General features: G+C 58.5%; 1 protein-coding gene across 1 annotated transcript in view; it reads left to right on the top strand.

Moving 5' to 3' along the window:
• The window catches only part of GLP1R (glucagon like peptide 1 receptor), a 33,011-nt gene extending 6,574 nt beyond the window's left edge, over window positions 1-26,437 (top strand). Inside the window, exons 2-13 of the mRNA XM_036414992.2 lie at window positions 2,033-2,129; window positions 2,762-2,869; window positions 9,828-9,946; window positions 10,269-10,375; window positions 14,024-14,177; window positions 14,441-14,600; window positions 18,586-18,646; window positions 19,131-19,200; window positions 19,297-19,385; window positions 19,725-19,863; window positions 21,036-21,077; window positions 26,149-26,437. Of these exons, the coding sequence (XP_036270885.1) occupies window positions 2,033-2,129; window positions 2,762-2,869; window positions 9,828-9,946; window positions 10,269-10,375; window positions 14,024-14,177; window positions 14,441-14,600; window positions 18,586-18,646; window positions 19,131-19,200; window positions 19,297-19,385; window positions 19,725-19,863; window positions 21,036-21,077; window positions 26,149-26,316 (1,314 nt within the window). The 3' untranslated portion in view covers window positions 26,317-26,437. The remainder of the gene's footprint in view (window positions 1-2,032; window positions 2,130-2,761; window positions 2,870-9,827; window positions 9,947-10,268; window positions 10,376-14,023; window positions 14,178-14,440; window positions 14,601-18,585; window positions 18,647-19,130; window positions 19,201-19,296; window positions 19,386-19,724; window positions 19,864-21,035; window positions 21,078-26,148) is intronic.

Genomic DNA, 26,437 nt, shown 5'->3' with positions numbered 1-26,437 from the left:
CTGTCCTCAGGGAGCCCCAGTCTGAGGAGACATGGCCCTGTCCTCAGGGAGCCCCAGTCTGAGGGGACACACCCCTGTCCTCAGGGAGCCCCAGTCTGAGGGGACACAGCCCTGTCCTCAGGGAGCCCCCGTCTGAGGGAGACACAGCCCTGTCCTCAGGGAGCCCCAGTCTGAGGGGACACAGCTCTGTCCTCAGGGAGCCCCAGTCTGAGGGGACACAGCCCTGTCCTCAGGGAGCCCCAGTCTGAGGGGACACAGCCCTGTCCTCAGGGAGCCCCAGTCTGAGGGGACACAGCCCTGTCCTCAAGGAGCCCCAGTCTGAGATAGAGCAGGTGACAGGCTGCCTGGGTCTAAAGCTCCCTGAGGTGTTGGCCAGGCCTTCATGGCCTGACCTTGGCCTTTAACCCCCACCCCCACCCTGAGGCTTCTGGTTTTCATCGCTGCCTTGTCCCCACTCCCTGGCCCAGTTATACCTTCTGCCCAGTTCCCAGCAGTGACCTTGCTCCCTGCCACTCTCCTCCCAGAAGGAGAGGTCAGGGGAAATCTCCCAGCCTCTGCCCTCCTGCACCTTCCTGCTCCAGCAGCCCCAGCAGCCTCTGCTGCAGGCTGGGCCGGAGCCGCAGGAAAGGGATTTGGAGTGTGGGGTGGGCCCACCAGGCCTCATTTGTAGCTAAAATCCTGCTGCTGCCTTTGCTGCTGTTGAGGTTGACTAAGGAATCATGTTATTTATTTATAACAATACTATTCAAATACACTTGAACTTTGCCCTCAGAAGAGCTCCATCCTCCAGCACGCTTCCTCCAGGCATGTGCCTGGGGCTCTGGCAGGCCTGGGGCCCTCCCGGGGGACCAGCACCTGGTAACATGTGTCTTTTACAGGCCGGGCCGTGTCTTCTAAGCCAGGACTCCGCTCCCCGGGGGCGGGACCCTCAGAAACCAGGCCTAGTGAGCGCTCAGGGCCCCGCCAGTCAAGGCTGGCAGCTTCCAAAAGAAGCTGTTTTGATTTCAGCACACATGTCTACTTGTGTGATTTCAGAAAGTGAGATTTCTTTTAAATTATGCATAGGTCCTAAATTTTATATGTAGGGCTCCTTGGTCATTTCACAACTGCAGCCTCTACATCAGGAATGTTTATAACCTTGAGCCAGTTCAGGAAATAAAAGAAAATAGGAAAAGGGGAAAGAAAAGAAACAGAGTCCCAAGACAAACCTACAGGAAGTGCATAAAAATGTTTGGCAGGGACCGTGCTCACCGGGCGGGTCCATTGGGGTCGCCATGCTAAAAGGCCGGTTCTGTTACCTTATCTGAACATTGAAACTCATATTCCCCTAATCCTAGATGGGGGACCCCTCCCGTCACAGGCCTGAGCTCCATGTTCTGGAACTTTCCTGAGCCCTTCATACCAGGCCCTCAGGACGCCCCTCTCCAGCTGCCTGGAGCTGGGCTGCACACTTTACCTGTGTTGTCATGTTACGGGGACCCTGGACAGTGTTGCTGCCTCCCCCACAGGATTGCTTTGTGCAGGAGGGTCGAATTACCAGTGGTGAGCCGCACAGCACCTCTGCCCCTTAGGGTGCTGTGTGGCCCTGACTGTGTCCCTCTCCCACTCGGGGCCTGTATTTCCCTTCTAGAAGGGTTGGAAGTTTGAGAAGCCTTTTGGCAGGCTGACTGGGCCCTGGGAGCGGGGCCCTCGGCAGTCACAGAGCACGGGGTTCCCAGGTGAGGTCAGAGAAGACCATGCTTGACCCACATCCTCCCCCCTTTCCCCCCCACACCTCCCCCAAAGCATCAAGTCAGGAGACACTTGCGGGGCACTGCCACTCCTCAGACTGGGCACCAGCCCCTGGGAGGGACAGAGACATAAAAACGTCCTCTGAAGCGCCACTGGGTCCCGTCCCCGTCTCAGACTGCCAGCGTTGGTGGAGCCGGGGCTCCAGGTCCCCTGGACGTCCAGAAACCAAGTGTGTTGGGGGCGGGGGTTAGAAGAGAGGTTGGCTTGAAACAGAGGGGCCCCATGTCTGCCCTCCCCGCAGGGCGCCACCGTGTCCCTCTCGGAGACGGTGCAGAAATGGCGTGAGTATCGCCACCAGTGCCAGCGCTTCCTGACCGAGGCTCCACCCCCGGCCACGGGTGAGTCCAGGTGGGGCCCGTGCCTTGGGTGGCATCCTTCACCTCTGGGACGCCACGTCTGCCCTGGGCTTTGGGGTGTTGTCTTGTTGATGTCCCTGGCGTTGGCCCCTCAGGCCTTTCCATTCTGTGTCCTCGGCACTCCCCCCCTGTGCAGGGACTGTGAGCCGACCGGCATATCTGTAACAGTGAATGTTGGGGGGAAGGCGGGGTTAGGAGACAAAAAGGCCTGGGTTCAAACCCTGACCCTGCAATCACAACGCAGCAACCTTAGGAAGGTGACAACAGTCTGTGAGCCCCCATTTTCCCCTCGAAGGCAGTGAATAAGAATAGTCCTAAGGAGCTTGTTTACCGAGCACTTACTATGCTCCGCTATCTCTCCACGCCGTGCACTATGTGTCCCCACAAAGCCCTGGGGAACCGGGGTTACCCCCATCTTACAGATGAGGGAAAAGGGACATTAAGCAACTTGCTCTAAGTGCCACTGCTAAGGGGCCAAGTCTGCTTGCCTGGCAAACAGCAGGTGCTCAGCAGAGGCTCGCAGAGCGCAGGGTCCTGCCCCCCTACCACCGCAGCCCCGCGGTGGGGAGGTGCCTTGGACAGGCGGGACTCAGGACTGTTCTCTCTGCACCCAGACCTGTTCTGCAACCGGACCTTCGATGACTATGCCTGCTGGCCAGACGGGCCACCCGGCTCCTTCGTGAATGTCAGCTGCCCCTGGTACCTGCCCTGGGCCAACAGCGGTGAGTCCCCTCCCCTGGTGTGGACCGCCCTCCGGTGCCCCGGAGCCGGGGGTGCAGTTGGGATGGGGTGCACACTGCTTCCTTTCCACTGGGACACAGCCTTCCTCACCCCAGAAGGTTTTTAGGCTTCCTTCGGGTAGCCTGCCTGCTTTTCCTTGGGGTGAGGGGACAGTGGGGGGCATTGGGTGTAACTGGGCCTGAGCCTGTGCTGGCAGGTGGGGTGGGGGAAGTGTGGGGTCTGACTTAAGGAGAAATGTGGGAACAGTCCTAGAAGGTGCCATTGCTCTGATGTATCTATGCATACATGTATGGATGTATGTATGTATGCGTGCATGCATGTGTGCATGCATGTATATATGTATGCATGTATACGTGCTGGGTGTTGGTAGGTGCCCTGTACCTGGTGGTGGCATGTAGCCACCTCCTAACTCTTCAGGGCTTCGCTGTCAGATGGACCCAGTGGAAGTAGTGATGAGGGCATTGGGAGCTGTCCCTAAGGCCTCCCAGCTCACTCCTACCTGCAGGGGGTGTCCTGCATGGGGAAGGTGTGACCAGATAAGTGAGGGGTCCCTGGGGTACAGAGACACAGAGGCTGCATGCGGGGCACTGGCTGGAGGGGCAGTTAGTGCACCCCCACACTACCCATCTATCTCAGTGTCAAGGGTTAACAAAGACATGCACCCTGCCTCAAGGAGCTCAGTCCCAATCAGGGGAGAAAAGACACTCTGTCATAATAACGATCACAGAAATATATATTGAGGACCTACTATGTGCCAAAAATTGCCTGAAAGCAGGGTGTTCATTGAATCTTTACTACGGCTCCATGGGTATGCTTCTTGTAAAGATGAGGAGACTGAGGCCCCGGAAAGTTTAAGCTACTTGCTCCAGAGGATGTAGCAAATGGCAGAGCCAGGATTTGAACCCAACCTGGGATCTTCACTCCTGTGTCCGAGGGGACCTGAGACTGACTGAGCAGAAACCAGGCCGGAAGCAAGTGTGAAAATGATTCCACACCACGGGAAGCCAGCAGCCTTCCTGGAGGAGGCGCCTTTTAGCCGAACAGGGCAGGGCCTGGCAGGAGCCTCACCTCAGCTCTCAGGACTGAGGTCATAGGGAGCCGCAGCAGGGGTCCTACAGATTCTCCCCTTTTTTTCCCGCAGGACACCCCCTCCCTGAGGTGCACAGGGCGAGCCTGGCTGTGACAGCCCCTTCACACAGCGCCTTGTGGCCTGTTGTAAGCACTGCACATGCCTGAGCTCATGTAATCCTCACAACTCTGAGGCCAGCACTCCGGTTATCTCCCGTTTTACAGAGGTTCAAACCAAGGCACAGAGATGCTGAGTGACCTTTCCAAGCTCACACAGCTTGTAAATAGAAGACCTGGGACTCAGTCAGGAGTCTAGTTTAATTGCTAGCCCAGACTTCCCTGCGTGTGCAAGCATGAGTGTGTGTGTGTGTGTGTGTGTGTGTGTGTGTGTGTGTATTCCTGGGCATGGAGACAGGTGAGTGGTCGAGGCATCGCTGGCTGGGCAAAGCTTGAGGGAGAGCAGGGAGCTGCCTTCCCTCTTTCCAGAGAGGGAAAAGCAGTCTGGCAATCAGCGGCTGTGCTTGCCGCTGTTCTGAGGGGCTGCGTGAGCTGGAGGGAACCCTCAGGCCTCCCTGGGCCTCAGCTGGCTCACCTGGGACATGGGGCGGAGCCAGGAGATGGGGGTGTTGGGAGGATTGCAGGTTCTTGAAAAATGGTTGCTGTTAATTTTTCTACCCACCCTGTCTACCTCCCCCTCCTCCCGGAATACCTCCACGGTCCCCACCTCCTAGGGTTTGGAGGCTGCTTACGGCCCTGCCAGGGCTGTGCCCTAGACCCCCAGGAGCCAGGCGCCGGACAGGCCCCATCACTCAGCACAAGCCACCCCCCCTCCCCTGCCGCTCCTGGCTCCATCCATCACCTTTAATTTTATTTGAGCAGGAAATAGGTCCTGGTGGTGCCCGTTTATGAGCGAACACAGTTTTATTGCTTTCTACGCGAAGATAACGGCCGCAGCCCGGGCCCCGGCCAGCCCCCGCCCCTCCCTGACTCCCGCGCTGATTCATGCCCCTTTTTGACACTCAGAACCACCCAGCTGCCTCCCCTGCCCCTCTCCCCGAGTGAGGGATCCGGAGAGACACCCACCGGGCTCCCGCAGCAGAATTGCTATCTCTGGCCTGGCCTGGCCGCCCGGTGGGCAGAGGCTGGCTTCCCTCACCCCCACTCAGGGTACGTGGGAGCAGGAAGGGGCAGTTTGGGATCTTTCTGGGTGAATAAGGAAGTGACCAGTGAGCACAGCTTCAGGTGGGCAGAAGGAAGGGTTGTCTCAGGCGGGATGCTGGCGGAAAACACACTCAGCTGGGATGTGGAAGAGAGGTTAGCGGTGGGCACTTACAGGGGCTGGCGGAGCTGGGGCTGACAGGTACATGAAGCACCACGGACTGCAGCTGAGGGAAGCTTAGTACCCTTGCACCCCAGTGGGGCAGGAATGGGGCTCTGGGACCCCCTGACAGCCGGAGGTTGTGGTGACAGAGAGGTCAGCCTGAGGCCACTGACTGAACCTCCAAATCAAGGCAGGAAGGGAGCCAGGGAGAAATCCCCCAGCGTCTCCCCTCTCCTGACCTCCTACCTTCTGCTGACATATCCCTTAGTCAAACCCAGTAGAGGTCAGAGAGCCCAAGTGATGCTGTCCACAGGGGTCAGCCTCCCGGGGTCAGAGCAGGCCGGGGAATGAATGACCAGAGAAGGAACTACATTCAAAACAGTTAGGTGTGTGTCAGGAGCTGGGGCGGCCAGGGTGAGTCCCGCTTAGGGGTGTGTGAGTGCGTGTGCTGGGCAGTAAGGGTGACCCCGCACCACGGGGCTGAAGCGGTGTGTGCTGAGGGAGGTCAGAGCCACCTCTCCTGCCCACGTTGTGGCTTTCAGAGCGGTGACTCCGGGCCTGAATGAACAGGCAGAGGAAGAAGGCAAGGAGGGCCGCTCACCCACACACAGCGAACTGCTTGTTACCCATCATCTGGCCTCATTAGCTGTAGCCCCTCCCGATCTCGACCTGCGTGTTAGCTCAGCTCTAATTACACAGGAGCCATAAAAGGCGTGTAAAGTGGCCTATCACTCACAAGTCTCGGGAGCTCTGACAGGTGCCTCCCCTGAGCAGCAGCGTGGGCGCTCCCGTGGCGGGCCCGGGCTGCCCAGGGGAGACGGACCCGAGCTTGGCTTTGGAGGAGTGCTGGCCGAGGAGGTGTCCCGAGCCCCAGCCCCAGCCCCAGCCCCAGCCCAGCCTCTGGGAAGGGGTGCTCTTTGGAGAAATCAGGGTGGGGCAGCAGCAGGGCTCCCACAGGGACCACATGTTGAAGGCTTCCTGTGCACCAGGCCAGGGGTCAACAAACTAATTAGTCAACAGAGCCGAATCTCAACAGTATAAGGATTGAAATTTCTTTTGAGAGCCAAATGTTTTTTTTTATTTATTTATTTATTTATTTATTTATTTATTTATTTATTTATTTAAATATATGTTTTATTGATTTTCTACAGAGAGGAAGAGGGATAGAAAGTTAGAAACATCGCTGAGAGAGAAACATTGATCAGTTGCCTCCTGCACGCACATTCCCTTATGGGGATGTGCCCGCAACCAAGGTACATGCTCTTGACCAGAATCGAACCCTTGAGTCCGCAGGCCGACGCTCTATCCACTGAGTCAAACCGGTTTTGGCAAGAGCCAAATGTTTTTAACTTAAACTGTATAGGTAGGTACATTGTTATTAACTTAATTAGGGTACTCCTAAGCTGGCCTTTGCTAAAAACTCAAGGGGCCAAAGAGCCGCCTGTGGCTCGCAAGCTGCAGTTTGCTGGCCACTGCACTAGGCACTTCACGCTCTTTTTCTCCTAATCCTCACCTCGCAGACCCGGGCAGGGCAGTCATTATGGTCCCGTTTACAAACGAGGAAACGGACTCCCAGGAGGGCTGTTCCCGGCCCCATGGCTGGCTGAGGCAGAATCAGGATCTGAACTTGAGTCTGCAGCTCAGAGCCTGCCCTCCTCTTCCTGGGACATGATTGGTGCTGCACCCCCAGCTCACCCCGCGCTGATGCCCGAGCCCCGCCTCTGACCTGCATGTCAGCCCTCTGGGGAGGGCCTGTGACCCCCCCCTCAGGGCCCTCAGCTGGGCCCGCGGTCTGTGACAGCGGCCAGGCGTCCTGCTGGCACTGCCGCTGCCAGAGCAGGGCTAATGGATTCATGAGCGGCTCTCTGCGGCCCCGCGTGCCGCAGCCACGTGGAAGGGCGGCTGTTAGCTTGATTACAGACGCCGCCGCAGTTTCCGGGAGGGGAAGTGTTTAATTGGGGGTTTTATTTCCAACACCAGGGTCTGACTTAATGAAATATGCCTGGGCCTCCTGGCACACGGCCGGCGGCCTCCTGGTGTTGACAAGACCGGAGCCAAGCCCCTGGCTGACTTACCCGCAGCTCCCGGGCCAGATAAAGCTGGGCTGATAAGCAGGGCTGGGCCTGGACCTGCTGCGCCCACGGCCAAGATGGGCATCTGGGGACCGCGGTCCGGCCAGGAGCCGGCCCTGGATTTTAATATTTGCTGCTGCTGAAGGATAATTGACAGCCACCCTCGCACAGACTCTCAGGGATGCGGTGATCCCTGACGCTCTGCCAGTAACACCACATCTGTGCTCACACCACCTCCCCATCCTCCTGTCCTCCCCCCCCCCCCCCGCCCTGAGCAGAGAGGGCAGCCTGGGGTCCCGCTGGAGGGAGGACCTGCAGGGAGGACCCCGGAGGCCGGTGATCGGCCCGGGAAGGGCAGAGGAGAAACGGCACGTGGCCAATGTTGACTCACTCGGAGCAGTACGTGTGGCTGCTAACTCGTGGCTTTTGGAGGCGAAGAGCTGGTGTGTGAGTCCCACTGCTGCTGCATCCTGGCCGGCTGGTCTGGGGCAGGTTGCTTGGCCTCTGAGAGGCTCCGTGTCTCCACCTGCCAAACGTGGTGAACCGTATCAGGTGGTTGTGATGCTCCAAGATGTCAGGCATACAGCAGGCGCGTGAGACAGGCTCTATGAGTGAGCGGCCTGCAGAGCGGGTGTGCAAAGGGGCGTGATGGGAGTGCAATTGTGGAGTGCCAGGCCCTGAGCCCGCGGTGGCCAGTAGGTATCAGCAGGGTCACGCTTGCATGGGCTGAGTCTTGGGTAACTGGGCGACTTGATGGTTTGTGCTCCAGGCCATGTCCTCCCCCTCCCTTGGCCCTTCTGCCTCCCTCTTTCTCACTCCCCACCCACTCGCCAAGGGGTGAGAGCCCAGATCCTGGCACTGCTGTGGGCTTACCTAGCACTGGTTTGGCCAGAAAAGGACTGGACCCCTAGGGAAGGCTTCCAGGCATCCACCCAGCAGACAGCAGACACCTACGGGGCCTGAGGCGGGCCCTTCCCTCCTCTGCCTGGTTCTGGGTTAGGGGTGCTGGGACAGGCTCTGTGGCTGCTGAAGTCTTGCCGTTAGACTTCAGGCTTTCCCAGAGAAGGGTGTTAACATGCAGGGCCTTCTGGGAGCGATGCTGCAAGCTGACGCCTCATCGTGTGCTCAGTCCGGGGTGGGACCTGGCTCAGGCTTTGCTTGTGGCAGGGAGCAGGGGAGGGAGAGCCAGCAGGGAGGCTGCCCAGGTGCTCAGGGGCCAGCTAGGGAGGACAGGGCCTGCAGGTGCCTGACGGGGTGGGGAGACGCTGTCCCAGACCCTGCAATGAAGTCTGCACTCACACTATGTGCACTGGGAGACAGCCCCAGCCTAGGCCCACCCTGGGCCCCAGCAGGAAGGCTGGCCAGCCCGCAGACAAGGTCTAATTCCACCTCCACCAGGAAGCTTGCCTCCCTGCCGCCTCCCCCTCACTGGGCTCTGCCTCCCACAGCTGGGGAAGCAGGGCTCTGACATCATTAGAATTGTAAGCTCTTAAAATTTGTCCTGGCTCCAGCTTCTCTCCTGGGTCCCCCTGTGCCACCCCTCCCGTCCCCCCTCATTCTGTCCCGATTCCTGCCCTGGGGGCAGACTCATGCTCACTGAGCAACCTGTGGCCACAGGCCCGGTGTCCTGGGGAGGCGACGGTGTGTCCTGGCCAGAGACGGACTCCGGTCCAGAGGCCTGGATGGGCGTGAAGGGCACCGCTCGCCTGGCTGGTGCTTACTCTCTCTTGCTTTACATTTGTGCTTCCTTTCTGCCACATTTTTGGCTTTTTTTCTGTGAGTCTCATTAAAGCCAGGAAGTGTGCTTCCTTCCTGCTTCAACTGGGCTCCCTGAGGACATGGCTGTGTCCCCCTCAGACTGGGGCTCCCTGAGGACAGGGCCATGTCCCCCTCAGACTGGGGCTCCCTGAGGACAGGACTGTGTCCCCCTCAGACTGGGGCTCCCTGAGGACAGCGTCGTGTCCCCCTCAGACTGGGGCTCCCTGAGGACAGGGCCATGTCTCTCGCTTCCTCTTAGCCCCTCCTGCCCACTTGGTTTCCAGGCCCGCTCTGCCCACAGGGTGTTGGGGGGAGGTGGGCACTGAGCCTTCGGGTCCGAAGCCACAGCAGGTGGCTGTGGGTTGCCAGGGCCACTGAGGTCACAGGACCTGGGAGCAGTGTGCCTGAGGCGGAGACGGGGCCGGGAGCGGCTGGAGTCGGCTCCTCTCAGGCAAGGCTTCCCGATCACCCTGCAGTGCAGCCAGGACGAGGGGTTGAGGGCGGTGGCACCCCATCTTCGTGACCGCCTCCCTGTCCCTGGGCCCGGCGGGCACCTGGCAGGGCAGGAGCCAGGTGTGCGGGCGTCTGTGTGTGTGCTGTGTGTGAGTGTTACTAACTCTCAGAGGCTTGTCCCAGGGGCCTGGGGAGCCCGGGGTGCAGAGGACGGGAGGCTCGGGGCAGCGGCCGAGGCTCAGCCCCGTGTCCCCCATGTCTCCCCAGTGCTGCAGGGCCACGTGTACCGCTTCTGCACGGCCGACGGCCTGTGGCTGCACCAGGTCAACTCCAGCCTGCCCTGGCGGGACCTGTCGGAGTGCGAGGAGTCCAAGCGCGGGGACAGGGTGAGTTGGAGATGGGGCTCCGGGCCAGCAAGGGGTAGCAGGTCCCAGCATCAGTGGAGCAGGGCCCTGGGTCCTGGTGGGTGTGGGGCCGGGCCCTCGTCGTCTCCTCCATCGCTCCGGGTGGGAGCTCCGCACACCATGCTTTCTGGGCAGAGGCGGTGCGTGTTTGCCTCTGGCCTGGGACCAGGGCCCTGGGATCTGGGGTCCGTCTCCCTGGCTTATTCTCTTTCTTCGTTCTGGGGGCCCATGGTCCCATGGGAAGGAGGGGTGAGGGAGGGACGTCCTGGGGCATCCATGTCCGCGTGTCCCTGTGTGCACACAGAGCTCCCCGGAGGACCAGCTCCTGTCCCTCTACATCGTCTACACGGTGGGCTATGCGCTCTCCTTCTCCGCCCTGGTCATCGCCTCCACCATCCTCCTGGGCTTCAGGTAAGAGTCCCGCCCCAGGCCCTGCCGCGTCCCAACCCCTGTCTGTCCCCAGGCGGAGGCGGGGGCGCCAGACCAGAACCACAGGCAGCAGGTTCTTCCCCTGAGAGGTCTCCAGAGAGCCCGCCCCATTGACTGTGAGGCTGAACACAGGGCTCTGACGCTGTGTGCTGCGTCTAATCCCCGCTCCATAAGCGTGAGCATGTAAGAAGGGAACACAAACGCCACATGTCCGCACACGAGGCACCCGCACCCTTCACCGTGGGCTGAGCTGAGGGACATGGTCTTAGGGCGTGTGTGTGACTCAGGTAGTCAGGGCTGAGCATGGTTCTAGACAGGCCTCGGGTTCAGAGGGCCTGCTCTCTTCAGAGCTCATCAGTCACCCCAGGGAAAGGATTTCCTGGAGGAGCCATTCCATCCGGAGTACCAGCTTCTTCCCACACCCTCGGCGCTGGCCAGGGGTGGGTGGGGGGCTGGCATCAAGGGCAGGAGGGAGTCCGAGGCCGGGGAGCTCAGGACACCCGTCAGCAGGAGCCGGAGAGGTGGTACTCCTCCTATGTCCCCTCGTTCCTGGCACGGTCAGTGCTGAGCACACAGTCAGTGCTGAGCACACAGTCAGTGCTCAATAGATGTATTCGCTCCAGGAATTAATTTCACTATGAAGTATTTCAGAGATTTGGAGATACAGTGGCTAATGCTGGGGTCGTCCAGTCTAAGAACTGCCGTCCAGTCTAAGAACTGCCGTTCGGTTCCCAGGATAGCACTTAGTTCCTGCCCCCTCAGAGGGCTGCTTATAATTCCCACGCATCTCTCTGGAAGACTCTCAGTGCTTTTGTAAGTCTCCGTAAGAATATATAGCCTGAATGGTGCATGCTTTAGACGACATGCTGGACATTGATTTCTTCCGCAGTGTTATTTTAGGCCTGACAATGTTTTTGGGGAGATTCATTTCTGTTGAAACAGGTAATTCTTCATTCCTTTTCACTGTCGCCGTGTACCACATTGTGTGATGTAGCACAGTTCATTTATCGCTTGTCCTTTGAGTGGGCATTTGAAGTTTTCCTCTCCTGGATTATAAACCTTGCTACAAGGAACGCTCTTCCCTGTGACCCCTCGTGCATTTCTCCGAGGGCACACGCCTCAGCGTACAGTCGCCCGATCGGAAAAGCGCGTGCTGTTGCAAATGTATCAGGTGCGGTTGCTTCCGAAGTGATCACACCAGTTTGCCTTCTCTCACCAGTTAATGAGAGTTCCCTTCCCTTAATACCCTCACCACTATTCAGTATTTCCAGGCTTAATTGTTGCTAATCTAAAGTGTCTGAAATATCTCATTGTGATTTTAATGCGCATATCTCTGATTCCCAGAGAGAGCAACGTTTTTTATGTTTGATTCTGTGAATTGCTTGCTCGTAGAATCGCTTACTTTTTTATTGGCTTATTTGGCTTCTTCGTTTTTATCTTAGGCGTTCATTACACATTCTGGATACCAATGCAGGAAATGTCTGCTCTTAGTCTGGTGCCTTTTATGCACAGAAGACATCAATTTTAATGGAATGAAACATCTTAATTTTTCTTTTTTTATTCATAAACGAACTTTGTGAATAGATTAAAAAAAAATAATTTTGTCAATTGATTTAAAATGTATCATCTTTTCCAAAGACCACATTTTGTTATGGTCTTGTTTGAGAAATCGTCCCTTATCTCCTGGGGTCACGAGTTTTGCTCATTCCTTATGGTTCTTTGATGTGCCTGGAATTTGTTTTTGTATCTGATGGAAATAAAGGTGGATTTACTTTTCCACGGATACACCTAGTTAATTGTCTCAGGACCGTTTACTGCCAGTCACCCTACCCCCTCGGTTGCAGTGCCTACCCTGCCAGGCAGCAAGGGCCACCAGTGGCTGGGTTGGTTTCCGTCATGTTCCTTGGACTCTTCATTTATGGTGCCTTCGCTACTACATATTCATCAGAAGTCTCTGTTCACTTGCAGCAAAGACCCCTTCTTTGTGAGCTGGACTAATCTTAGCCCTCGCCTCTTCTTTATACGCTTTTAAATTTCATTTGTAAAAACCAATACTGTTGGAATTTTTGTTATAGCTATAATGGCCTTATCAATTAATATGGGGAGAATTGACATCTTTAAGAGAGTGAGTCTCTCTGCGAATGCGGTATAGCTTCAATGAACTTAAGTCTTCTTTAATAATTTTGGCAAGTTTTATTCTTCCTAGAAATCTTGCCCATGCTATGTCACTCTTGTTTGTAGGTAGTCAATTAGAAGTATTATAAATGAATTTTTAAAATTTACTTTTTCCTTGTTTGTTGCTGATGTATACGAACCTACATATCACCTTGCTGAACTCTCTTACTAGTTCTAATAATTTATGTGTCAAATGTCTTGGATTTTCTATGAAGATAATCTGTTATCTACAAATAATAACAATTTTGTTCCTTTATGCCCAAATCTATTTTTTTAAAATCCTCACCTGAGGATATTTTTTTGCTGGTTTGACAGAGAGAGGAAGGGAGAGAAGCATTGGTTGGTTGCCTCCAGGGATCAAACTTGAAACCCGGGTATGTGCCCTGACTTGGAATCCAACCCAGGACCCCTCAGTGCATGGGATGATGCCCCAAGCAACTGAGCCACGCCAACCAAGGCTTTCCCAATTCCAACACACTCTTTCCTTTTCTTATTATAGTGGCCAAGGTCAGTCGTGCATTGTGAATAGATGTGAAGATAGCTTCTTATGTCCAGACTGGAGGCCTGGTGCACAAATTGATGCACGCGCGGGGGGGGGGGGGGGTCGCATGCCCTCAGCTCAGCCTGAACCCTTTCCAATTTGGGACATCTTTCTCACAATCCAGGACTGCTGCCAGCCTGCCTGTCTGATTGCCCCCTAACCACTCCCCACCAGCTTAATTGCCTCTATGTGCCCTCCCCTGCAGGCCTGGTCACCCTTAACTACCCTCCCCTGATGGCTTGATGGCATCCAACTGCCGTCCCCTGCTGGCTATCTTATGTCTACATGGAAGAAATCATCTTTGACCACATGGGGTCAGCCATCTTGTGTGTTGGAGTGATGGTCAATTTGCATAGTACTCTTTTTATTAGATAGGGTGATCCTTATTTTCTTCTGATTTTAAAGGGAATACTTCTAAAGTTTCTTGTTAAGAGTGATGTTTTCTCCTGGTTTGGGTAGATAGCCCTTATTATGCTAAGAAATGCCCTCATATTTCCAGTCTGTAACACCGTTTTTACATGAAAGGATATTGAAATTGTATCCAATACTTTTGGAATCCTTTCTGTGTGCCCTCTACAACAGCCCTGAGGTAGATAAGAAGGGTCCCTCTCCCCCACCAGGGGAAGTGGCCCTCACACCTTCACCGCTTGGGCCGCACATGACTTTGTAGCAAAGAAGTGCCACAGACAGAGGACAGAATGTGGGTGGGGTGGAGGTGCAGGGACCACACAACTGAAGGCTTATGGAGAGGCTGGACTCGAAAGAAGCAAAAGGGTTGTTACGGGTGTGGGGAGACGGGCATTCTCAGAGGAGGACAGGAGCACAGCCCCTGAGCTGGAGCATTCCCTGTGGGTGCTTGCCCAAGAGCTGGGGGCTGCGGGCCGTCTTGCCAGAGGCCCTGCTTTCCCTCCCAGACACCTGCACTGCACCCGCAACTACATCCACCTGAACCTGTTCGCGTCCTTCATCCTCCGGGCGCTGTCCGTCTTCGTCAAGGACGCGGCCCTCAAGTGGATGTACAGCACGGCGGCCCCGCAGCACGCCTGGGACGGGCTCCTCTCCTACCAGGTGCTGGGTGTGCCCGGGAAGGGCCCCGGGAGGGGCGGGCAGACGGTGGAGTCTGGTGTCCCCCACCCTCCCAGGCCTGGCACAGAGAAAGGCAAGAGCTGCCCAGACCTGGTCCTCTGGGAGCCCCCAGTCTGATGGGAGGGGCAGTCCAAGGAGACACGGCCCCTGCCCTTAGGGAGTTCTCGGTCTGACGTGGGGGAGGGGTGAAGAGAGGCTGGGGCCAGAGCTGTCGTCCCCCCCCGGGACCCTTCCTCCGCCCCCAGGACTCGCTGAGCTGCCGCCTGGTGTTCCTGCTCATGCAGTACTGCGTGGCGGCCAACTACTACTGGCTCCTGGTGGAGGGCGTGTACCTGTACACGCTGCTGGCCCTCTCCGTCTTCTCTGAGCAGCGTGTCTTCCGGCTCTACCTGAGCATAGGCTGGGGTAAGGCCCCCCGGCCATCACATCCCCACCTCAGGGAGGGTGAGGGGAGGAGGGAGGAAGAAAGGGGAGAGGGAGGGGCAGGGGCTCCCCCTCCCCCTGAAGCCGCCTTGGTGCTCAGAGCACACTGCCGGGCTGGGGCAGGGCTCCCTGGGTAGCTCTCACTTGGGAACAGGCCGTGCTGCCCATGGGGTTACCCTCCCCCTTTTCATAGCCTTCCCCCTAATGGAAGCCACATCCACTGCCTACGCTACAGCCCTGCACCGTCCTCGAATACCCGCCTCTCCCCCAGGCCCGCGGGACGGAGCCCACAGCCGCCAGCCCTGGGCAGTGAGGCCGGAGGGAGAGGGAGGTCCCGGGCCGCAGTGGGGTCCCTGGGTGGGCAGAGGGCTGTGGCTCCGTCACCTGATGGGGACGAGGGGTCAGAGGAGGGCAGGGGTCACGGACTCCAGCGGAGGAAGGTGGACCGCGGATGCTCCTGGAGCCCGGCCGGAAATGTTCTGGCCAAAAAAGTTTGCCGAGAACCACTGTGTCTTTTTTTTTTGCTGGAACATTTCTGGTTGTGCTTCTGCCTCTCGCCACGTGGGATCCCGATGAGGAAGGGGTGGTGGGGCAGGGGCTGGGACCCCAGCAGCACCCCCTGGCCCCCACTCGTCCCCGGAAAACAGGATTGCTCCGGGGCCACCGGCGCCCACGGGGATGCAGCACAGGCCCTGCCGCCTGGCCTCCCCGGCCAGCGGGTCCCTGCCCCCCGCCCACCACAGGCCCCCTCCACCAGAGCAGCAGCCATCCACCCACTCCTCCCTCCCTTCACTCACCCGCCTCAAGCTGTCCTGACTGCTGCCCAACTCCCAGGGTCTTCCACTCAGTCACAGCCACGTCCCCCTCGAAGGCCCGTCCATGCTGCCTCCTGCCCCTGGGCCTGGCAAGGCTGCTCTGTCCAGCCCGCCTCTCAGGAGGCCACGCAGGTGGCCTGCCACCCTGGCTCTGTGCTCTCTCACACTCCTCGCTTCTTGCTGGCATGCCTCGGCCACTTGGCTCTGTGTGGCCCAGCGTAGAAGAATGCCTCTAAGGGGCAATAGTGGGGTCAGTGTATGGAGGGCACTGGGGTGCAGATGGGGCAGAGCCTCATGGGCAGGGTCTCACAGAAGGGGCAGGGCCTCATGGGCAGGGCAGCCCTGGAACAGCCTCCTGAGTCCCAGGCTCTGGGCCCCACCTGTCCTGCCCGGCTCTCCAGCCGGCACTGTGTCTGCTCCCTTCCCCTCTGCCCAGTGGAATATGCTCAGGCCTCTGCACAGGTGACCCTCTGGGCCTGGACTGTGCATTCAGCTCCCTGCTTCCGCCTTCACCCCTCTCCCCCCGCCCCCAACCCCAAGGCTCGGCCCCTCCCTGACCTCCCAGGCCTCTCTATCCCACGAGGGCAGTCAGGCACGGCAGCTGGAGAGCCCGTGGAGAGCCAGGATGGGCCCGTGTGGAGAGCTCTGTCCTAAGGGAGGGGCTGCTGATGTCCATTCTGGGAAATAGCATCAGCACTGGGAGTGCCTGTCACCATGGCGACCTGTGGACAGGAACAATCAAAGGGACGCTGTGGTGTGTGCGCAGGAGGGGGTGATTGGTGGAGAGTTGGTGGGGACACACCGTGCCCTGAGGTCTCGAGTGGGAAATGAGAGAGAGGTGCCAGTCTTTCTACCCCCTCACTCCCCAGCTCAGGGCTCAGGGTCTGAGGGGCTTTAAGGGGACCCCCTCCCCAGTCAGAGCATCCTCTTCTTGAGGAATTGTGATAGGGAGATGCAGAGAGACTCAGAGGGACAAAGGCAGAAGGTCCGAGAGAGTCAGAGAGCCAAGCGCCCGCTGTGATGCCAAGACGCCTAGCCCCGTTGGCAGCTTGGGCAAGAAGAGCAGCTTCTTGTGTGAGCAGAAGAACGAAAGTGGGGACTCCAGCACAGCGGGGGATTCCCAGAAGCCATGTCCATGGTCGGCCGGGCACCCCAATCCCCACCCCCCAGGAGGCAGCGCAGGACGAAGACAAGTGTGGACGAGGGCCCCATTACTTCTTGGAGCTGGTTCTGTGTTAATTCGAGCTTCCTCTGCAGGCAGTCCTGTGGATTTTCCAAATGGGAGAGAGATGAAGCCAGCAGGGAGTGCGTAATGTTTGCATGCGGCAGCGCTGTGCCTGGTTTTAGAAAGGCTTTGTTAAGGAGATGCTGATGAATGAAGGAAGCCCGTGTCTGGTATCAGGAGTGAGGCCCAGGCCTGGAGCGGGGGCTCTGAGAAAAGGAACGGCCGGGGTGCCCGGGAAGGCCTCTTGGAGTGGACATGTTCTTGCCTGGAGAGCTTCCCTTCTCTAAATGCCATACTGACTCCTTCATCGTCCATCTGTCCGTCCATCCATCCATCCCTCCATCCCTCCCCTTCTCCCAGAGCATCTTCTGTGCTGGGGCCTTTGGGGCATCTGTGAAAGCCTCTTATTAAAGCATCGTGGGTGCTGAGAGGTCTGTTGTGTTCAAATAAATGGCCAACAGGAAGCTATTGAGGAAGCTGTGGGCTCTGCTTCCTCCATGCCCGTCTGCAGCTCCACACACAGCCGCTCCGGACATGCGAGCCGCTCGGCAGCTGCTGTTGAGTGGACAGCACATGTTGAGGACCTGGATGGCGGTGGCAGGAAAGGCTGTGAAGTGTGTCCTTCCCTGGAAGACCCCCGCAAAGCCACACATGCTTACACATGACACCCCCCCACACACAGAGAGCTGTGTCCACACCCCTTACAATGCACCCTGTTACCTATCTCAGACACCCACATCTCCAGCCCTGAGAGGGCCACCATAGAGACAGACATGGGGTGGGGGTTAGTGTGGAAGCCACTGAGGGGACTGGCATGAGTGTGGGATTGCAGTCCCCCCTGAACCCCCTGAGCCAATCCCTCCCCATCTGTCCCGTGAGGAATGACAGTCTGTAAGTCAGCACACACACCGAGCTCTCGGTGAGCTGAGCGCAGGCTCTGGAAGTGAGGGAAACCAGTTGCATTCCTTGCCATTTGCTGCAAGCAAAAAAAGCTTAGCTGCTTAAAACAATTGTGACCTCGAAGTTTCTGTGGTCAGGAATCTGGTTCACCTTAGCTGGCCTCTGAGTCAGGGTAGGGTCTCTGACAGATGGAGTCCAGCTGTCAGTCAGGGCAGCTGTCATCTCAAGGCTGAGCCGGGATTGGAGAATCCACTGCCAAGCTCTCGTGAGGGGCTGAGGGCAGGGAGCCGAGGGCCTTGCTGGGTGCATGGAGGAGGCGGCATTCCCTGCAACAGGGACCTCTGCCCTGGCTAAGTGTCCTCATGACATGGCAACAGGTGACCTCATTGAGCGAGAAAGTCCACAATAAGCCTTTCCTAACCATTTACGATTGTGTTTTATAACCTCATCTATGAAGGGTCACGCCATCACTTCCGCTGTGCATCCATTGTCACCCAGACGAGCGCTGGTACGAGGCGGACCATGCCAGGGTGTGGATGCCAGGAGGTGGGGCCCTGGAGGAGCCTGGTGGAGCCTGGTGGCTGTGGGCCACGGTGCAGTTAGTTGGGCTGCCGGCATCAAGGTCCTATTCCCATCCCAGGCTCTCCCCGGCGCCCCGCAGGTGTGCGTGGCCAGGGAACAGGTGTCTGGCGGGGCGTCCTGTGCCTGAAGAAATGGACCGAGATGGGGTGTGGGCTGAGGCTGTGGGGGAAGCGCATCAGAGGTCTGGCCTGTTCCCACCGCATGCAGAATGCTCTCCCCCTCCGTGGCCCTCTCTGAGGAAGGCTGAGGAGTCGGTGGGTGTGGCTCCACCGCCTGCTCTTCACGCACCCAGACCAGCCTCGTTCCACCCCTTCTGGAAAGTTTGGTGCTGGCCAGGCACGGAGAGGGGCTCGGGAGGGGGAGGCCAGGAAGGAGAGGCTGCTGGGTGTACGTGCAGTGGCCCTCGCCTGCCAGCCCTCTCCCCTCTCTCTCCCTCTCTCCTCAGGCATTCCCTTGCTGTTTGTCATCCCCTGGGGCATCGTCAAGTACCGCTATGAGGACGAGGGGTGAGTGTCCTGCTCCTCGGGGTGAGTGTGCTGACGTCTCTGTCCCCAAACCCCGTGCGTGTGGGTTCCTTGGCCCTGGGCCCTGCGGCCGGGACCTGTCGGGAGGACACACTGAGGGACCAGAGCTGCATTTATGACGGCTCTGTCCTGCCCTGTCCACCCTCCTCGGGATTGTATGAGGACGAATGGTGGGGGTCCGTGGGGAGCGTGGCGCCCCTTCCAGGTTCTGTAAGAACGGAATGAAGTGTCTGTTGCTTTGTGTGTGGTGCTGCGTACACACATGCCTGTGTTCATGGGCTCCCGTGTGTCTGTGTGTTCAGGGCTGTGTGTGTGGGTCTGTGGGGTGGTTGTTGGGTAGCTCCCGGTGGCAGTGCTCGTGTGGCTCTGCGTGTGTCCCTCGGATGCCCGGTGTGCTCAGTGCCCTGTGCCTGCACCGTGCCGGAGTCTGGGCCCCATGGGGCGCCTGTGTGTCTCCCCTCTCCAGCTGCTGGACCAGGAACTCCAACATGAACTACTGGCTCATCATCCGGCTGCCCATCCTCTTCGCCGTCGGGGTGAGTGGCGGCGTGGGCGTGGCCCCGGCTGAGCCGCGGGGCATGGGGAAGTGTGTCGTGAGAAGGCCTCCGGCCACCCTTGCGTCTGCCCTGCAGGTGAACTTCCTCATCTTCGTCCGAGTCATCTGCATCGTGGTGTCCAAGCTGAAAGCCAACCTCATGTGCAAGACGGACATCAAGTGCAGGTGCGTGACTGCCGGCTCTACCGGACACCCTCAGCCCTCCTTCCGGCAGAGACGGAGCTCCCAGGGCCCAGTTCAAGCCTGCACGACCGACTGTCTCCCACCTGGACCTCACTGGGGCCCACGCCTTGCCCTCCTCCCTATATCTGGGCAGCTCCTGGGCTCGGGGTGGGGCTGGGGGGCCGCTGGCCACTACCTCCTTCCCTCTAAGCAGCTGCCCCAGGGTATTGGGGTGGGAGGGTGACTAACCCAGATGCCAGGCCTTGGTGGGGTTTAGGGCACAGAGAGGAGAAGAGTTGAAGGGAGAAGCCCAGAATGACATCTCCACCCCCCCACCCCCAGACTTGCCAAGTCCACGTTGACGCTCATCCCCCTGCTGGGCACCCATGAGGTCATCTTCGCCTTCGTGATGGACGAGCACGCCCGGGGGGCCCTGCGCTTCATCAAGCTGCTCACAGAGCTCTCCTTCACCTCCTTCCAGGTGACCAGGGCTGGGCCCTTCCCTGCAAAGCCCCAGAGTGAGCGCGGGCAGAGCCGGCTGGCGGCAGGCAGGCAGGCAGGCAGGCAGCGGGCCGGGAGGAGAGGGGTCCTGGCCAGGTTGTGTGGTTGGAGCTGAGCCTGAGCTGGAATCCCTGGTGCCCCGATGCCCAGGCCGGTCTTTTCTGTAAGCACAATGACAAGAAGCTTTCCGGATGTAGCCGTGGGCACCCAGCCATGAACTGATCTTCTCCACTAGTATTAGAAGACTCTGCTTCAGGGGTGTAGGTGTCATTGGGGGCGTAAGAACATAAGATACTGGTCCCAGCCTCTCAGGAAGCTCATGGGATGGCCACAAGCATGCGGACCTGTGTGTGCACTTGCACACACACTCACATCAAACAGTCACATGTGATGCACACATACACAGTCACATGCATAGTCACATGCACACATACACATACTCACATGCACATATTCTTACATGTGCATATACACAGAGAGACACACAGCACATTCACACAGACACACATATGCACACACAGTCACATGCATATGCATTCACATGTACACATATGTGCATGTGCACTCACACTCACGCACTTGTATATGCATGCACACAGAGACACACACACATGCAGACACACATGTGCACAATACTTAAATGCACAGACATGCACATGCACACACTCACCCATAAACACATGTACACAACATGAACACACACACGTGTTCACATGAAGAAGGAAACTTCATGTGCACACACCGAGAGACACGTGTGCACACAATAGTAATGCACAAGCACACATGCACACATGCACACACATACTCACACACAGATCGGAGTTCTGGAGCACGTGTCTCCTGAGTGAGCACGGGGCTGGGTGGGGGAAGTCCATGCAGTCAGAGGTCCTCCTTTGGGGGCCCTTTGTCCCCTAAGGGAGATGGGAGGGCTCTGCAGCACCTGGGCAAGAGGACTTCTTGTCCCTCCAGAGAGGAGAGGAGAGCAGCCCCTGGCTCTGGGCTTCCCAGTCTGAGCAGGCAAAGCTGGGGCGGGAGCCCCATGGAGCTGGGGACCGGGGCCATCTGCAGGACGCCAGCCTTCCCCCACCCCCCGCCTCTCCCTCCTCCCTTCTCCTCTCACCTCCTCCCTGCTGACGCGCCTCTCTGTTCCAGGGGCTGATGGTGGCTATCTTATACTGCTTTGTCAACAACGAGGTAAGGCCTGAGGAAGGGCGTGGGCACCCTGCTAGGCTGCCACCCTCGGTGTTCTGGAACTATTCAGTGGGGACCCCCACACTCTCCCAGCTCAGACCCCTACTTAGCAAACCCAGTTTTCTGTGTACGGGTCTCTCTCTCTCTCTCTCTCTCTCTCTCTCTCTCTCTCTCACAGACACACACACACACACACACACACACACACACACGTGTGCAGGCTTACCTTACCATCTGTGAGTTTGGGGGAGACCCAGCCCCATGGTAAGGGAGTCCTGAGAGCAGGTGGTGAGACTGTTACAAGGTGACTCCACAGACGTGCCCACGGCCCAGATTTGGGGCTTTAATAATCACTGTCTCCGTTGAGTGTCCCAGCCTCTTCCCCCAGAAATCCCTGCCAAAGCTTGGATTTGATATTCCCGTGCTCCTCACATGAGAACGCTGATGGTCAGAGACAGAGACGCATGCCCAGGTTTGGCCTGGAGAGCGGCAGGGCCAGGACTCAGTGAGTTCTGCTGGGAGAAGCCAGCCGCCCTTCTTGCAGGCAGGCCAGGGCCCGGCCACACGGAAGCTCCTCCGAGGCCTGCTGGCGGCTGGGCTGGGAGGAGGGCTCTGGCTGACCCCACACCGTCTCCTGGAGACCCCCTGAGACCACAGCCCTCCCCCTCCGGGAGGGCCAGCTCCTGGCGAGAGGGGCTGTTTGTGTCTGTGGTGCCGGGGGCAGGCTGCTTGCTCCAAAGTACCTAGCTTGGTGCTAGAGCAGGCACACCTCAAGCCATCAGAGCGGATATCACAGATCTCACTGCTCACCCCCACTCCCCGACACACATACACACACACATCTTCCAGGGGAGAAAACAAGTAATAGTCCCACAGGCAGCACAGGGCCGCCTGGGGAAGTTTCCACAAGAGGCCTGACCCCCAGAAGGGCGGCACCCCTCCCCGCAGTCTGGGGGGGACTGAGGCTCTGTCAGCTGCATCCAGGTAACTGCAGCGGAGGGTCTGCCTCAGGGGGCCCAGGGACACTGTTCGTCCAAGACCCTTCTCTCCGTGTGGCTCTGTGTCGCTGAGACCGGGGTCGGAGCTCAGAGATCTTAGAGTCTGCGCACTCATGCAAACTGCGCTTTTGCTCTGGGCGTGGGGGACAGGGGAGCAGCGGTGGGACTTTGGAGTTTCGGGGATCTGGGAGACGCTCAGAGAAGCAATGTGACGCCGCAGGGAGGATGAAGGGTGTGGGCAATGGCATCAGCTTTCCGCTCTGGTGCTGGCCCCGTCACCAAATGAGCTGTGTGACATTGGGTGAGCGACAGGCCCACTCTGAACCTCGGTTTCCTCGTCTACAAAAAGGAGGTGCCGATGCTCGCAGGGCGTGGACTCGGATCTCTGAAGGAGAGGGAGACACCTCCGGAGCACTGGCTGTGTACGAGGTGCTCGGGGGTTTTAATGAATCCAATCCTGTGCAGCAGGTGTTATCCTCCTGTTACAGATGAGACAGTTTAGTCTGAGCAACGTGGAAGGAAAGCCCCCATTCGATGGCGAGAAGGTGGACGAGCTCGCAGGCTGTGGGAGGGTGTGGGAGGGAGCCTACATAGCCGGCAACTGAGGAGGCGGAGGCAGCCCCAGGCAAAGGGCATTCCCGGGCAGGTCTCAGAGGGCTGGCCAGCCGTGTGGGGTGGGCCAGGCAAGGAGGGAAGGCAGGTGTGGAGGACACCCAGAGGGATGGCATTCCCTGCAGGAATGGCACAGCCAGAGGAGTGGTGTGCCACCTGGCCCAAAGCTCTGCAGCTTTATCTTCTGGGGACAGGGCCAGGATGGCGGTGTCCCCTCCCCTGTGTGCTCGGCAGGGGAGCGGAGGCCTGTGAGGAGAGAACTGGGCTCCTTGCTGCCACTTCTCACTGAACCCCCCAGTCCCACTTCCCATGTATCCCTCCCCTTTCCCCAGAGCCCTGCTGGCAGCGCACGCTCACGCCCCACCCCTGCAGGCACCTGTGCAATGGCTTCCCCAGCACTTCCGTGGAGTGTCTCACCTGGACCCTGTCTCAGTCCCGTCTCCTGATTCCAGTCCTAAAAGCCCAGTCTCCCTGCCACCTCCCTCCTCGCCGGCCTCCCCCGCCCGGCTCCGCTGTATACCGAGGGAGGGATGGGCACATACCCCCGCTCTGCTCCTGGCAAATAACTTGACCCGTGAATCACCAGATCCCTGCTGGCCTCTCCCGGGGGCTCTCCCAGGCTCCTGCCTTGGGGTCCCAGAGGCCCCACCCAGTGCACCTGTACTCCTCGTGGAGTCCCTTGTGCGCTGTAGCTGCCAGCATGAGGACAGACCTGTCACCATCTCTGGGCCACAGAGGCACCCGTGGCTCTTGGACTGGGGCCTGTCCTCCAGGTCCATGGTTACCATGGCAATGCCAGGTTCTTGTGACCCGAAGAGGAAAGATGGCCCGGGCATTGGTCCTGCATGGCTGCCCGGCACCTGCGGCCGGAGGGCGGGGAGCAGGCCCAGGAGGAGTGGCCTGGGGGAACTGATGGCGGCTCCTGTGCTCTGACCCCGGAGCCCACATGATGGTCTGGTTCTGACACTGCCTGGCTGTGTGGCCTGGCAGTCGCCTTGCTTCTCTCCCCAAGTGCAAATGGTGGTGAATGAGCATTACCAGTTCACCTCAACCCCAGAGCCTGGCTCGGTGCCTTGCCAGAGGGGCCGTGGGGCAGGATGGGGGTGACTTAGGGGGTGCAGTGCTGGACCAGGTCCACACTTGCGTCATTGTCCATGCGGCTCCATCGTAATAGCTCGGTATCCAGGAGCCCAACATCAGGGGCTTATTTGTTACTCATTCATCCATTTGGCTCCTTTAAGAAACACTTACTGAGTACCGACTGTATGCCGGGCACTGTGACAGGTTCAGGACAAGTGAGGTGAGGAAGGTGTGGTGCCGGCCCTGCCACCTGAGTTGGGGGGAGGGGGGGCGCGGGGCGGGGCGCGCACAGAAACAAATATGGCCGAGATAGTCGGGGGAGGCAGGGCCTCTGCTAGGAGACTGGCTTTGGAGTCAGTCCCCATTAGTTCAAATCCAGGCTGAGAGCCAGAGAAATATTTTCAAATAGATTTTTTAAAATATATTTTATTGATTTTTTACAGAGAGAAAGAGAGAGGGATAGAGAGTTAGAAACACCGATGAGAGAGAATCATTGATCAGCTGCCTCTTGCACACCCCCTACTGGGGATGTGCCCGCAACCAAGGTACATGCCCTTGACCGGAATCAAATCTGGACCTTTCAGGCTGCAGGCCGACGCTTTATCCACTGACCCAAACCGGTTTCGGCTCAAATAGATTTTTAAATTGATTTCAGAGAGGAAGGGAGAGGGAGAGAAACATTAATGATGAGAGAGTCATTGATCAGCTGCCTCCTGAAACCCCGGACATGTATTCTAACGGGAATCGAACTGTGACCTCCTGGCTCAACCACTGAGCCGGGCCAGCTGGGCCCAGAGAAACACTTAAACACCACACACCTCAGTTCCCTCAAACAGGAGCTGGTCACAGGGTTGCTGTGACATTTAACTAAAATAATCCACGGAAAATGCTGCGTGTCGTAGCTCCCAATAACCGCTGCTTTGTGGTGGGAGGGACACCAGCGGAGGTTTGGGAAAAGTGCCGAGGGTGATGGGCACAGAGGCCCAGAGTCGACACACTGGGGAGCCCTGGTCCTGCCTGTTTTCCTGCTGGCGTCCACGAGACCCCTTCAGTCCCTGGGTGGCTGCCCATGGACGTGCCTCAGTTTACCATCTCTCTCCCCAAATCCCTGGTTTTGGGATGCTGCACAGAGACCACCATTGTCTGAGGCCACCATCCCAGCTGTGAGCACACACTCCACACACACTCTGCTGGGCAGGGAGCTGGCGCGTGGCGGGGGCTACACGTGTCCACTCCCCGTCCCTTCGCACCCGGGCCTGGGCTCCGCAGTGTGGCCTGGGGCTCTGGGCCCATCCTGGCAGGCAGGCCCCGGCAGCTCCTCTCCACTCAGTGCAGCAGACGTTCTTTTAAGGGGTGGCGAGCGGCCACACCAGGCGTGGGTGGGCCCAGCTGGGTGGATGTCATCCCTGCAGTTGCACAGAGGGGGGTGTTTGTGCAGGGGCGGATGGGCATGGGCAGCGAGCTGCTTCCTCCAGCTGCTGGCAGCTGGCCATCCAGGTGGCTGGGGCCGGAAAGAGGAATCAGGCCCCGGACATTCCAGTGTGGGGAGGCCTGGGTGCAAGGGTGGGCATAGGAGAAGTTCTGGAATCTTCTCTAGAACTTATGGAAACGTCCCCAGAAGAGCCCTCCAGGCGCCCTGGGCCGGATGGACCTGCAGGTCCCAGCAGCCCCTGGAGGACCTGGGTCACCAGCGTGTGGCCACGAGCCCATGGCAACTCCGGGATCCACAGTGTTAGCTGGAGTTGATCTCTGTGCCCACAACGTGGTCCCCAGAGAAGGCTTTTTCAGGGGAGCCCGAGCCCTGCACAGCAGGGCCCGGTTGACTGACCTCACCTGGCCGCACCCCTGGGTCCGGACTGGTTCCTGGATGGGCTTAGTTCAAACACAGGCAGCGAAGCCCTGGCCCACGGCCCCCTCCTCACTGCTGCTCCCAGCGCAGCCTCTCCCGCCCTTTGCTCCTCCCTCCCCTGAAGCCGGGGTGGACACCATGAGGGGTGGGGGTGTGCGTCCTTCTCCTGTCTTCCAAGCTGAAAAGTCAGATTCTCTCTCCTCCTCCTTCTCGTCTCCCCGAGTTTCTCCCTCTCGTTCTCTTCCGTTCAATGATCCCGAGATGGATGGGGAAGGTGCTTGGTGAGTCAGAGTTTAGAGATGGAAGGGACCGATTAAACCATCAAGCCCATCTCTCTCTCCTGAGCTGAGGCGGAAAATAGGAGACAACAATAAACAATTTTATTGGGATATTAATTTAGGCGCCCGAAGGCCTTGACTTGTGTCTCCTGATGCAATGCCGTGGATGCTTCCCTTCCCCGCTAATGTAATCACGGCCATCCTGTGGGCGGCCGGTTTGCATGATGGCTTTTGTTCCCCTCCTTTTCCCACGGAAGGTCCAGCTGGAGTTCCGGAAGAGGTGGGAGCGCTGGCGGCTGGAGCGCCTGCACATGCAGAGGGACAGCAGCATGAAGCCCCTGCAGTGTGCCACCAGCAGCCTGAGCAGCGGGGGCGCCGCGGGGAGCAGCGTGTACACCGCCACCTGCCAGGTCTCCTGCAGCTAAGCCCGAGGCGCCCGCCCTCCCAGGTGGGGGAGAGCCTCCCGGGCGGGGCCGGGGAAGGGAGGGACAGCTGCTCTCAAACACCCTCTTCTCTCCGCCCGCTCCCCCTTCCCCAACCCATCAG

The sequence above is a fragment of the Pipistrellus kuhlii genome, unplaced genomic scaffold (genome assembly GCF_014108245.1).
Source record: "Pipistrellus kuhlii isolate mPipKuh1 unplaced genomic scaffold, mPipKuh1.p scaffold_m20_p_5, whole genome shotgun sequence".
NCBI lineage: Eukaryota > Metazoa > Chordata > Mammalia > Chiroptera > Vespertilionidae > Pipistrellus > Pipistrellus kuhlii.
Note: the sequence above shows the minus strand (reverse complement) of the source record. Positions and strands in the feature narration are given on the sequence as shown.